This window comes from Lepus europaeus, chromosome 19 (assembly GCF_033115175.1).
Source record: "Lepus europaeus isolate LE1 chromosome 19, mLepTim1.pri, whole genome shotgun sequence".
Classification (NCBI taxonomy): domain Eukaryota; kingdom Metazoa; phylum Chordata; class Mammalia; order Lagomorpha; family Leporidae; genus Lepus; species Lepus europaeus.
In genome coordinates, this window is record NC_084845.1 from 72,386,747 (window position 1) to 72,400,252 (window position 13,506).

The following is a 13,506-nucleotide window of genomic DNA, read 5'->3' on the forward strand; positions in this document are numbered from 1 at the left end:
GGCAGCTCCTGGCTCTTGGTGTTGGCCTGGCCCAGCTCCAGCCATTGTGGCCATTTGGGGAATGAACCAGTGGATGGAAGATCTCTCTCTTCTTTCTCTGATATTTTGCCTTTCAAATAAATAAATAAATCTTTTAAAGAACATCACAGTCACACCATTTCTCCGGGCAAAGGAAGGGGAGGGGCCAGGCTGAGAAGTGAGCACTTGCACAGCAGCACACAGCCCTAAGCCACAGGCAGCAGCCCCTCTGTCGCACCAGCCTTCTCCTCTCCCTAGCAGCTCCATTTACCCCAGCCAGAACCAACACTGTGATCCCGGAGCAGGAAGATGGGTGCAGGGGTGCAGGTGGCCGCACGCCTCCTCCAAGGTGGGTGCAGTCCTTGCCCTAAACCTCTCGCACCCCCACTCCCATGCCCACAACGGCACATCAGACCTCTCCAACACGGTCCCGGGCCCAAGAACCCACAGGTGCGGGAGCCCCGTGCGCACCTCATCTGCACACATGAGTTTCACACAGGCGGGCTGCACTCTGCACTCCCAGGACATTCTAGAAATGTCTGGCACAGAGCAGGAGCTGCACTGGTGTTTCTTGAATACAGGAATGAATAACTGCGATTGTGCGCACGGATTATGCGGTTCAGCCACACCATACATTGAGGAGGAGGTGGCAAAACAGACTTTAAGACGGCACCGCTGACGGGCGCTGCGGCGCAGTGGGTTACGTCCACATTCGTGTCCCACTGCCGCTTCAATCCCCAGCCACTCTGCTTCTGAGCCAGCTCTCTGCTGGCGCTCATGGAAGCCGTGGAGTAGGCCCAAGTGCGTAGGCCCCTGCCACCCACGTGGGAGAGCGGGAAGGAGTGCCCAGCTCTGGCTGTTGCAGCCATTTAAGGAGTGAGCCAGGGGGTGGAAGATCTCTTGGTCCCTCTCCTTTTGAAATAAATAAGTCTTAAGGAGAAAGAAAGAGACAGAGAAAGATGACAACACAGGAACCTGCCCCTGGTTTCAGGGCAGCTCTCTGGAAACACTTACCTTTCTGCGTCTGAAAGAGCGTCAGTTTCAGGTTGGATTTCCAGTTCCAGCTGTAACCAGTCTCTGTAAGTTAACTGAGAGAAAAGCAGCAATGGACTACAGTCCTGAAGACACAGCACCCCAGCTGGGTGCCGTGTGCGGTTCGGCCCTGCACCACGATGAGGCGTGTGCTCCGTGCTGTCAGCCTCCGGGCACCCGGAGCCTGAATGCTGGGACCGCGGGTGTGTCAGGTGTCAGGACTTCCTGGGTTTTGGAACATCCAACTCCGTGTTACCGGCTGAGCATCCCTAATTCAAAGATTCGAAGTGCAGACTGCTGTGTAATCAGAGACTTCGTTCAGGTCAGGTGGCGTGCTCTTCCACGGACTAAATGAGGCTGCCTTGTGCTTCGCTCTAAGCCTTCAGAAACTGCACACGGCTAACTCTGAAGGACGCGAACTGCAAATGCTGCCGCTGCTTCTCGGTAAATGCCCCAGGCCGCCTGTTCTCAGCAGGTACCAGAGCCTCATTCTGTTATTACCCAGTAGCACCAGGGACAGACAACATCCTGACTGAGTTGGGAAAACAACCACACAATAGATCTTGATGAGCAATGGGCTTCCAACACTCCCAGTAGCACACCTCCCGTTTAAAAGTCCATGAATCCACAAGGAACAAGCTCCGACGTGCCGTGACAGGAAAGCGCCTCCTGAGGAGGCTCCCACTGGGGAAGCCAAAGCCAGGCAGAGCACAGGGCCCGACAGGTGCACGCTGCTCCCTGCTCCTCTGCTCCAATAGGATCGACTGACTTAGCAACAACAAAACGTATCGGAGCAACAAAGGCTTTTGCAGTAAAGACCAAGCCACCAGGCCAGTATCCCGGATGGCAGCAGGGCCAGGCTCCAGGCGAGCCCAGAGCTGAGCACACGTGAGAGACATTTTTCACCCCCAAGTTCCCAAGCCCAGCAGGGCGCTCCCCTGTAACTCTACAGCTGCACCCGTGGCCGATGGCCTCTCGGGACACAGGACCAGGAGTGGGACAGAGGACGGCCGGGCACCTACACGGAACTGCTTCTCCTTCAACAGCTCCTGGAGGGCTCGCTGTCTCCAGAGAGAGAGGGCGGCTCTCTGCCAGTCCACAGGACGGTGCGTGGCGCTCCAGGGGAAGCCGGCTGTGCCCTCCTGAGGGGGCGGCTCTCGGGACTCTGAGATCAGTCTGAACACGGCGAACTGAAACTGAAACAGACACGGACGGTCGGCCAAGACCGTGACGGGCAGCCCTGTCGGGCCCTCTCCCACCCTCTCCTGGAGCACCGGGAATCCTCCCGTGGGTCTCCGCGAACAGCCCTGGGGGCTGGACTAGACGTTCTGAGGCAGAACACTCAACCAACACTGCCTCGCGGAGGCTGGCGCTGGTCTGTTCCTGCCGGCCCCTCCAGGCCGTCTGCACTGGGACCACGGGCCAGGAAGTCTGATCAGCAACACCAGTGAGGCCAGCGGGGAGAGGGCCAGGCCTCTCCGCGTCTCCACACCCGGGCTGGCACTGTGCTGGTTTGGAGTCCCGGCTGCTCCACTGCTGATCAGGCTCCCTGCTAAAGCACCTGGGAGCAACAGAAGGTGGCCTAGGTGCTCGGGCCTCTGCCACCCACTTGGGAGACCTGGACGAAATTCCTGGCTCCTGACTGCAGACTGGCCCAGCCCTGGAAGTTGTAGCCATGTGGGGAGTGAACCAGCAGATGGAAGATGGATCTCTTTCTCTCTGTAACTCTGCCTTCCAAGTAAATAAACCATATCTTAAAGAAGAGAAGAGAAGAGAAGAGAAGAGAAGAGAAGAGAAGAGAAGAGAAGAGAAGAGAAGAGAAGAGCAGAGCCTTGGCCCTTGGGACCAAGTTCTTCAAAGCACACAGCCAGGACTGGATTCTGACTGTATCTGGGAAGGGTTGTCAAGAGCTGCTTGGCCGGGGAGTGGCACCGCGCCACAGCGGGTTAGGCCACCACCTGCCACACCAGCATCCCAGCGACAGTTCAAGTCCGTGCAGACTCTGCTTCTGATCCAGCTTCCTGACCACGCACAGGGACACAGCCAGAAGACAGCCCAAGTGCCTGCCTCCCTGTCACCCACGTGGGAGACCTGGATGGAGCTCCAGGCTCCCGGCTTCTGCCTGGCCCCACTCCAACCGTCACAGCCATTTGGGGAGTGTGTCAGCAGATGGAATAGCTACCTCTCTACCTCTTTCACATGAAATAAATACATCTTTAATGAAAAAAATCAAGCTTCTCGGCCGATTCTGACAGGAAGCCTCTGACACACGAGACGACGATGCTGTCTTGTCTCACACTGATGGCAACGGACACTCAGACAAATCTGTCCTAAGAACTACAGTCGGCGTCCACCGAGGAGAGCGGCTGGAATCTCTCTTAAAATGAAGACACTTTCTCTAAGTACTGACCTTTCAATTTTCTGTCTTAACAGGGGTAGCTGTTTCCTTAAGGAGAGGGGGATACTTGCTGTTGTCATCTTGTGGCCCCAGTTCACACGTGGGGGACAGAAGGAAAAGCAGCAGAAGCACGGGGCCTGCCCAGGGCTCACAGATGGAAACCCGGAGCCCGGGAGACCTACCTTCTTCACAAGGCCTGCAGACAAACAGCTGTACCAAGCATCCCGTGACTGGGAAGAGAACTTGCACAAGGAGTAAGAAATCGCTGCCGTGCAGAACCTGAAGACAGAACAGGAGTTAGAACGTGCAAATGTGACCCCTGTGAGGTGCAGAGTAAGAGAAAAGTTTAAGTCTGAACATCACAAGATGGTATCTAGGGGGTCGGCGCTGTGGCCTGGTGGGTTAAGCTGCCACCTGCAGAGTCAGCAACCCATACGGGCACCGGTTCAAGACTCGGCTGCCCCACTTCCTATCCAACTCCCTGCCAATGGCCTAGGAAAGCAGTGGAGAATGGCCCCAGTCACTAGGCCCCCTGCACCCACGTGGGAGACCCAGAAGAAGCTCCTGGCTCCTGGTTGTGGCCATCTGGAGAGTGAACAAGCAGATGGAAGCTCTGTCTCCTCCTCTCTAACTGTATTTTTCAAGTAAATAAAAAATAAATCTTTAAAAAAAAAATTGGGGTTGGCACAACGGGTTAAAGCCCCAGCCTGCAGTGCTGGCATCCCATATGGGCACCAGCTCAACTCCCAGCTGCTCCACTTCCGATCCAGCTCTCTGCTGTGGCCTGGAAAAGCAGTAGAAGACGGCCCAAGTCCTTGAGGGCCCTGCACCCATGTGGGAGACCTGGAAGAAGCGCCTGGCTCTTGGCTATGGTTTGGCTCAGCCCCAGCCATGGCAGCCATCTGGGGAGTGAACCAGCAGATGGAAGATTCTCTCTCTCTGTAACTCTCTTTCAAGTAAATAAATCTTTTTTTTTTTTTTTTTTTTTTTTTTTTGCTAGACAGAGCTAGACAGTGAGAGAGAGAGAGACAGAGAGAGAGTTATAGACAATGAAACAGACAGAGAAAAAGTCTTCCTTCCGTTGGTTCACTCCCCTAATGGCCGCTACGGCAGGCGCTGTACCGATCTGAAGCCAGGAGCCAGGTACTTCCTCCCTGTCTCCCACGCGGGCACAGGGCCCAAGCACCTGGGCCATCCTCCACTGCCCTCCCGGGCCACAGCAGAGAGCTGGACAAGAAGAAGAGCAACCAGAACTAGTACCCAGCGCCCCGACCGGGACTAGAACCCAGGGTGCTGGCACCGCAGGCAGAGGATTAGCCAAGTGAGCTGTGGCGCCGGCCAGCAAGTAAATACATCTTTAAAAAATAAAAGATTGTGGCCGGCGCCGCAGCTCAATAGGCTAATCCTCCACCTGCAGTGCCGGCACACCAAGTTCTAGTCCCAGTCAGGGCGTCGGATTCTGTCCCGGTTGCTCCTCTTCCTGTCCAGCTCTCTGCTGTGGCCAGGGAGGGCAGTGGAGGATGGCCCAAGTCCTTGGGCCCTGCACCCGCATGGGAGACCAGGAGAAGCACCTGGCTCCTGGGTTCGGATCAGCACGGTGCACCGGCCGCAGCGGCCATTAGATGGTGAACCAACAGAAAAGGAAGACCTTTCTCTCTCTCACTGTCCACTCTGTCAAAAATATAAAATAAAATAAAATAAAAGATTGTATCCAGTACATTCAAAACAGGTGAACTGAGTGAGCCCTCAGTATAGGAGAGCCTGCTTGCAACAGACCCTGCAGTCTCCCCTGAGCCAAAGTCACAACCCCAGGAGGTCCCGCCCATATGGAAAACTGACAGACAGGAACACAAGGGCTCTGAGGGGACTGGGCCGTGTTCAGCGTGTGCTCGTGTGACAAAGGAGTTGAATGAGCAGGAGATGAGAGCGGTGCGACACATGCAGTCACTGTCAGCCAGGCGCGTGTCACCTGTGTCACCTGTGAGAAGGCAGATTGCAGAACGACACAGAATGACGCACAGGGAAAACAGTTCTGTCTTCAGGAGTGTGGCCATGTGACCAGAGACGTGTGGGGAAGGAACATGGACAGGATGGGGGCCTGGGCCTGGGACCCAAGACGAGGAGGGTGGTGGAAGAAAGGGGAGGTGAGGGCTGTGCAGAGGCAGCCTGCTGGCCGCCCAGGGGCCACTGGGCATGGGAGGTGGTCCCTTCACACCTACAAACACCCGAGGACAAAACTAGATCAGGCACACCTGAGGACGCAGGAACAGCAACGCCCAAGTGCAAAGTTACTTCCCGTCAACAACCCAGGCTCAGCAGAGTGACTGCCGGGAGGCAAAGGCGACTTGAAAACGATGCTTCCAAGCAGGAAACCACGTCATGTGAAAACACCGGAATTAGGGGCCGGCGCCATGGCTCACTCGGTTAATCCTCCGCCTGCGGTGCCAGCATCCCATATGAGCGCCGGGTTCTAGTCCCGGTTGCTCCTCTTCCAGGCCAGCTCTCTGCTGTGGCCCGGGAGGGCAGTGGAGGATGGCCCAAGTATTTGGGCTCCTGCACCTGCATGGGAGACCAGGAAGAGGCACCTGGCTCCTGGCTTCAGATCGGCCCTAGCGGCCATTTGGGGGGTGAACCAACAGAAGGAAGACCTTTCTCTGTCTCTTGCTCTAATTCTGTCAAATAAATTTTTTTTTTTTTTTTGACAGGCAGAGTGGACAGTGAGAGAGAGACAGAGAGAAAGGTCTTCCTTTTGCCGTTGGTTCACCCTCCAATGGCCACCGCGGTAGCGCACTGCGGCCGGCACACCACGCTGTTCCGATGGCAGGAGCCAGGTGCTTCTCCTGGTCTCCCATGGGGTGCAGAGCCCAAGCACTTGGGCCATCCTCCACTGCACTCCCTGGCCACAGCAGAGAGCTGGCCTGGAAGAGGGGCAACCGGGACAGGATCGGTGCCCGACCGGGACTAGAACCCGGTGTGCCGGCGCTGCAAGGCGGAGGATTAGCCTGTTGAGCCATGGCGCCGGCCTGTCAAATAAATTTTTTAAAAAATACTGGAATTAAAAGCCAATTTCTGTATAACACAATTTGGAATTCATACAATCATTCAAAATGTGCATTTTCCAAGAACCTGTTGAAGACCTCTCGAGCCATTTTTTTAAAGATTCACCTATTTACTTGAAAGAATTACAGCGGAGAGAGAGAGGGAGAGAGAGAGAACGAATCTTTGTTTCATCCAGAGGTTCACTTCCTAAACGGCTGCAAAGGTCAGGGCTGGGCCAGGCAGAAGCCAGGAGCTTCTTCCAGGTCTCCCACGTGGGTGCAGGGCCCCAGGACTTCAGCCATCTCCCACTGCTCTCCCAGGTGCATTGGCAGGGAGCTGGATCAGAAGTGGGGCAGCCAGGACTCAAACCGGCACAAAAATGGGATACCGCCACTGGAGGCGACAGCTTAACCCACTACACCACAGTGCTGACCCCAACCCTCGTGCCATTCTTAGTGTCCCTGCCACAAGGGACACTTCCCTGTGTGTCCCCCTCGCTGCCCTGTCAGGAGCTCCTGCCCTTCTCACGGGCTGCGAGCAGAGCCAGCCCCTCCTTTTCCACAGCTCCTGCCTCCAGCCCCTGCACACCACACAGGCCTGGGCCCACACACACGTGGGGAGGGGCATCAAGGCCCAACCCCAGGCCACAGTGAGAGCCCACGAGGGCTCGAGCGCCTGCTCCCACACAGCCTCCCTCTGCTTCCTGTGCTTCTGCTCAGAGCTCACACCGGAACCTCTGACTGCCCACCTGGCCACCTAGCCACACACACACTCACTCTGCCCAAGCAACCAGGGGCTAATCCCAGGATGCCAACAGTCCCTACCACAGTTCCACCGGCCAACAGCTCCCAGCAGAGCCGCTGGCCGTGTCCTACTCGCCCCTCGCCACAGCCGCCTGCCGGTCAGAGCACACGCTGACCTGGCACACAGCCGCCTCTCCCCGGCACTGGAGACCGCTGGTGTGCTCCACACCCACCGTCAACTTCCTGGTCTGCCCTGCTCCACCCACGGGCGAGGAACACGCAGACCCACGCTCAGCGGGGATGAGGACCTCAAACCCTCCTGCTGGTGCAGTTCCCTCCGAATTTGCAGCAGGGGAACACAGGAGTGAGGCGAGAGACAGCTCACCACAGACAGACCCACGCCTGCCCAGAGGGACGCTCCACCCAGGGCGGCTCCCGGCGTGACACCTTGTGATGCGCAAGTCCTGCGCTCCATCACAGACACCACACTGCTTAGCAGCGACCGCCACCGAGGCCGGGCGTCGTGGCACAGGTTAGGCTGCGGCGTGGGCACCTGCATCCCATTCGGAGTGCCTGGGCCAGTCCTGCCAACGTGCGCCCTAGCAGGCACACGGGAGACGGGTGACTGACTTCGTCCTGACCCGGCCCTGGCTGTGTGGCGATCTAGGGAGTGAACCAGCGGGTGGAAGCTCTCTGTCAATCTCTCTGCTGCTCTGCCTTCCAAATAAATAAAAATGAACAGACTGACAGGCGTTTCTAGCCTCAGACGAGAGCCAGGCAGCAGCGGCGAGGGAGAGGAGGAGCTCACTTGAGGCAGAAGAGCAGAGACTCGCCGGTCCCGCAGGCCAGGAGGCTGTCCAAGAAGTCGGGGACGGGGAGGCTGCTGGCAGGGGCTCGAGGGCCCAGCTCCACCTCTGGAAGCGCGGACCTGGACTCACCCAGGTGGACAGCCAGGGCGGCCAGCCCCAGCACATGCGGGGCACTGAGGCTCGAGCCCTAGAATGAGAACAAGGGGCAGATGGCAGAGCTAACGACAGCCCGCTTCCCAGGCAAGGCTCCCAAGGCAGGAGCGAGAAGCGACAGGGGCGGCCTGGCCCACAGAGGGGCCCCAAGGGAGCGAGCCTACCTGGTGACGAAGCAGCTGGCACAGCCGCGTGAGCGTGCCAGGGAGCAGAGTGCGTCCACACAGGGTCCTCGTGAAGAGGGCAGCCCAGGCGCCCTGCCTGCCGAGAGAGCAGGGGCCACAGCGCTGGCAGCTTCCCCAACACTGCAGCCTGACACATGCCCCGGCTGGCCCCTGGCCCGCACGGCAGGAACGGGCACTGGCACCACCCAGAGCCCCAGGGGCCTCGGAGCCCTTACCTCTCTGGTGGTGCAAAGCTGGAGGCGACCATAAGGTTCTGACAAAAAGACATGAGCAGGAGGTCCACGACCTGCGAGGAGACAGCACCGAGGGTGGCTGACGCAAGGGCACGACTCGTATTTGCGGAGGGAATCGGGCCAGGACAGACAGGAACAGCCGTGCAGTTCCCAGGGTTTGACAGCAGCGAGCAGTCTGACACAGCCCGGCTGTACACGTCTGAGGCTGAGCTGCACCCAGCCTGCTACACGCTCCTCCTCACCAACACGAGAGCACAGGCATGAGGGTGCCGCAGCCGCAGCCCACATCAGAGGGCCAGTCTGAGTCCCAGCGGCTCGGCTCTCGGCCCAGCGCCCGCAATGCGGCCGGGAGCAGCACACGACGCCCACGCTGGAGAATCCAATGAGCCCCAGGCTTCTCAGTCTCAGCTGGTACGGAATTCAGGGAGTGAATCAGCAAATGGAAGATCTGCACGTGTGTGTGCGCGTGTGTGCACGCGTGTGTGCACGTGTGTGCACTCATACCTATCGCTCTGCCTTCCAAGTAGATGAACATACATTTTTAAAAGATTTTTTCAAACACATAAGGGCTGGGGCCGGATGGGCCCCACCAGTACAGAGCAGAGCCGGCCCGGGTCTCTCTGCACAACCTAACAAGTGGTGGACGCCCCTCCTGCACCCACCTCTTGCTCTCGCCTCTCGAGCTCTGGAGCAAGGATGTTGAGCTGAACCTTTGCCACCTCCAAGGTGCCGTCCTCCTCTCTGGGGGCCAAAGCCGCACTCAGCCTTTCAGAGACCACAGCCACCTGGGCAGACACAACTGACACGGAGAGACCAGTGAGGGACAGGGCGCGCACAGGCCGTGCCGAGGCCACACAAGCCGTTCAGCACCAGCCACGGACCGCAGCCGTGGCCCAGGGCTTGCTCAGGCGCCGTCCTCTCCTGTGACCTTGTAACTGCGAGGGCACAGGGCTCGGGCTGCTGGCACACACAGGGCTCGCTGCCTCGTGACACTGGGCATGTGGCACGAGCAGGAAGGGACTGGGTGCCGTCCACCACCTCTTCCTGGAGGAACTGACGGCCAACACAACCCTGCCCCACCCAAAATCTCAAGCCCAGGGGCTGGCGTTGTGGTGCGGCAGGTGAAACTGCCTCCTACGGCGCCAGCATTCCACATGGGAGCCAGTTCTAGTTCCAGCTGCTCCACTTCCGATCCAGCTCTCTGCTATGGCCTGGGAAAGCAGTAGAAGATGGCCCAAGTCCTTGGGCCCCTGCACCTGCGTGGGAGACCCGGAAGAAGCTCCTGGCTTCAGATCCGCCCAGCTCTGGCCACTGCAGCCATCTGGGGAGTGAACCAGGTGATGGAAGACCTTTTTCTCTGTTAACTCTACCTTTCAAATAAATAAATCAATAAAGTCTCAAGCCCACTCTCCCTGGCACCTAGGCCCCAGGGAAGCATACGCTCCGGGCCTGACGATGACCAAACTCAGCCACTGGCCTCACGTGCAAACCTCCTGCTGCTCCAGAAGCAGCACCAATGGCACGTCAGCCAGCCTGCCCTGGTCACTCTACTCAGTCCTCATCATCTCCACTGTACATCCCACTGGGATCTCGTGACAGCTTGTGGGGGGTCCCCTTCACAGTCAAGTTCAACTACCAAACTCTGCACCACAGGGAAGACACCGGAGCAGACACAGAGCTCCGATGGCACACCGTGTGCAGAACGTAGCTCCACAGCGCACAGACCTGCCCCAGCCCCGCGCTCACCATCATACTGGGCGGGGTCCACCATGGCAGCTCTGAGCTCTCCCAGCGCAGCTCGGAGTGACCCCAGGGGCTCCTCAGCACAGCCAGGCTCAGTCCCCCTTCCCGGGGCTGCATCTAGGCGGAGGGGAGGCAGTTTTAACAACCGGGTGGGAAACACGCCCGACAGGACTCTGTTGCGGACAGAGGCCTCACACAGGTCAACAGCGCACCGCCCACTTCCACGGCTTTCCTTCACACAGAGGTGTAGGAAGAGGCAATGCCAGGGGCTAATTAACACTGACACACAAGCTTAAGAACAGTGGCTGTGTATCCCATCACCAAAACCTTGGAATGCAGATACATCGTGAAAACCCCCAGCCCAGCTCAAACAAGGGGGCTACGCGGGAGGAGGGCAACTGCTCGGTCATCAGACCTCCGAGTCAGCTGACGACAGACGGAAAGCAGGTGAGCATCAGTGCCCGGGAGACACCACCGGTTCTCAGCTCACACGCAGTAACAGGCGTATGGAAGACAACAGGACTACATGTTTGCAAAAGGTACTTGTCCAGACAGTTACACAAAGGAAGAAACGCGACATACTCTTAAAAGCACAGCAAGCTCGGGCTGCCAGAGCTGTGCACGCAGGCCACGCCCACTGAACACGGAAATCACCGGGCTCTGCGCATAGGCATGAGTGGCAGAAACCAAGGAACATCCCGAGAGCCCCTAGGGTAGGAGCAGGGGTGAGGGGCGCTACGACAAGGGGAACCACCTCTCGCCAGGCAGGCATGGCGCACCACGCTGGGCTGGGGCCTTCACCCTTTGCCTGCTGAAGCCTCTGGGGTCTCCAAGGCCACAGGAAACCACTTGTGCTCATGAGAGGCGGGGCTCTGGGGAACAGACACCAAGACTGGTCTCACGCAGCCTGCCTGGCCCTGCGGCTGTCAGAGGCCTGGAAACATGCTGTGGCACGGCAGTTACGCCATCAGTTAGGAAGCCGTGCTCTGAGGGCCTGGGTTCAAGTCCTGGCTTCGGCTTCCAATTCTAGCTTCCTGCTCCTGTACGCGCCCTGGAGGCAGCAGCGGAGGCTGAGGGGGTTGGGCTCCCCCACACACAGCTCCTCTGTGGACTGAGTTCTGGCTTCCTGTGTTTGGCCCGGAAAGCTGCAGCTGCTGTGAGCCTTTGGGAAGAGGACCAGAAGTTCATTTCTCTTGTCCCAAATAACACAAACTGGGGCCGGTGCTGGGGCATGGTTGGTAAAGTCTCCACCCTGGGCGCCAGCATCCAAAAAAATACAGGCACCAGCTTGAGTGCCAGCTGTTCCACTTCTGATCCAGCTCCTTGCTAATGGCCTGGGAAAGCAGAAGACAGCCCGAGTGCTGCGGCCCCTGCACCCACGTGGGAGACCTGGAGGAAGCTCCTGGCTTTGGATCCTTCCAGCCCCCACCATTGTGGCCACTTGGGGAGTGAACTGGCGGATGGAAGACCTCTGTCTGGGACTCCGCTCCCCACAGGCACGAAGACGCCTGGCCTATGTTCTGACTCGGCTACAGTCAGCCAACAGCCCCACGAGGCACACTTCTGCACCACACGGTGGGCCTGGGGACTGCTGCCCAGAGAGCTCCTGAACCCCAAGGGGCAGGCAGACGCATTCCACAGCCGCGCGGCACCGGAGACGAGCACCGGTAAGCAGGTCGTTCCTCAGGCCCTCCCACACTCACAGCCCCGGCAGGCGTCACAGGACGTGCGCAGCAAGAGTCACGGAAAGCGCAGTCCTGGCCAGGGCGACCCGGGCCTTACCCTCTGGCAGCTTCTCTCGGGCCGTGGAGCAGGCGTGGCGGTAGGTGGTGTATAGAGACGGCGGGATCTTCCCCACTCTGTGTCGGGAGAAAACAAAAGCAGCTCAGCTATGACACAGAAAACACTAGAAATGACAAACGACACAGCACTACGTGTGTCACCCGTCAGTCACACGTGAATCCTGAAAGGCCAGACCACCAGGGGCCAACAACCGTTATCACCGTGGACTGAGATTATAAAGATGTTTATTTCTCTCGTTCAATTTTCGGTAATTTCCAAAAATATGCAATTAACTACATCGAAATCGTACAGAATTAGGGGTGGGGCAAACCACCCACACCCCGGGCCGGTTCAGTTCCCGATCCCAGCTCCCTGCTGGCCTCCCTGGGCCTTCTGCTGCCCCCCATCTCCCAGGGGCATTAGCAGGGAGCAGCTGCCCTGGAACCAGCATTCTGATATGGGCCGCTGATGTCACAGTGATGGCTTAACCAGCTGAGCCCCTTCAGCCCCTCAAATTTTTTAAACTTTAAAAAATGTAGCATATCCACAGTTGGATATTAGCCTGTTAAAAATGGAAATCCAGGGGCCAGCGCTGTGGTGCAGCGGGTCACAGCCCCGGCCTGCAGCACCTGCATCCCATACAGACACTGGTTCAAGTGCCAGCTGCTCCACTTCCGACCCAGCTCCTTGCTAATGCTCCCGGGAAAGCAGTGGAAGTATAGCCCGGGTCCTCAGGCCCTGTGGGAAACCCGGGGGAAGCTCCTGGCTCTTGGCTTCAGCCTGGCCCAGCCCTGGCCATTGCAGCCATTTAGGGAGTGAACCAGTGGATGGAAGACCTCTCTCTAACTCTCTGGTAACTATTTTTTTTTTCAAGACTTATTTATTCATTTGAAAGTCAGAGTTACACAGAGAGAGGAGAGGCAGAGAGAGAAAGAGAGAGACAGAGAGAGAGAGAGAGGTCTTCCATCCATCAGTTCACTCCCCAATTGGCCGCAATGGCTGTAGCTGCGCCGATCCGAAGCCAGGAGCTTCTTCTGGGTCTCCCACACAGGTGCAGGGGCCCAAGGACTTGGGCCATTTTCTACTGCTCTCCCAGGCCATAGCAGAGAGCTGGATTGGAAGTAGAGCAGCTGGGTCTTGAACCAGTGCCCATATGGGATGCCGGCGCTTCAGGCCAGGGTGTTAAAATGCTACGCCACAGCGCTAGCCCCTGGTAACTATCTTTCAAAAAAAAAAAAAAGTGTTTATCTATGATTAAAAAAAAAAATGGAAATCCAGACTCCTGATGACTGTTAAGTGTATACACGAAATGAAGAGTCAAATCCTGTGTGGGCTACTTCTGAGGCAGAAGGTGGATAGGTGCTAGGGGCT

General features: G+C 57.8%; 1 protein-coding gene across 1 annotated transcript in view; it reads right to left on the minus strand.

The window, feature by feature from the left end:
* FANCA (FA complementation group A) overlaps positions 1–13,506 on the minus strand; it is a 48,244-nt gene that overhangs the window by 13,216 nt on the left and 21,522 nt on the right. Inside the window, exons 20-28 of the mRNA XM_062176057.1 lie at positions 12,136–12,212; positions 10,357–10,470; positions 9,273–9,409; positions 8,593–8,663; positions 8,357–8,453; positions 8,039–8,226; positions 3,631–3,727; positions 2,073–2,246; positions 1,033–1,106 (exon numbers count right to left, since the gene is read on the minus strand). Coding sequence (XP_062032041.1) covers positions 1,033–1,106; positions 2,073–2,246; positions 3,631–3,727; positions 8,039–8,226; positions 8,357–8,453; positions 8,593–8,663; positions 9,273–9,409; positions 10,357–10,470; positions 12,136–12,212 — 1,029 coding nt within the window. The remainder of the gene's footprint in view (positions 1–1,032; positions 1,107–2,072; positions 2,247–3,630; positions 3,728–8,038; positions 8,227–8,356; positions 8,454–8,592; positions 8,664–9,272; positions 9,410–10,356; positions 10,471–12,135; positions 12,213–13,506) is intronic.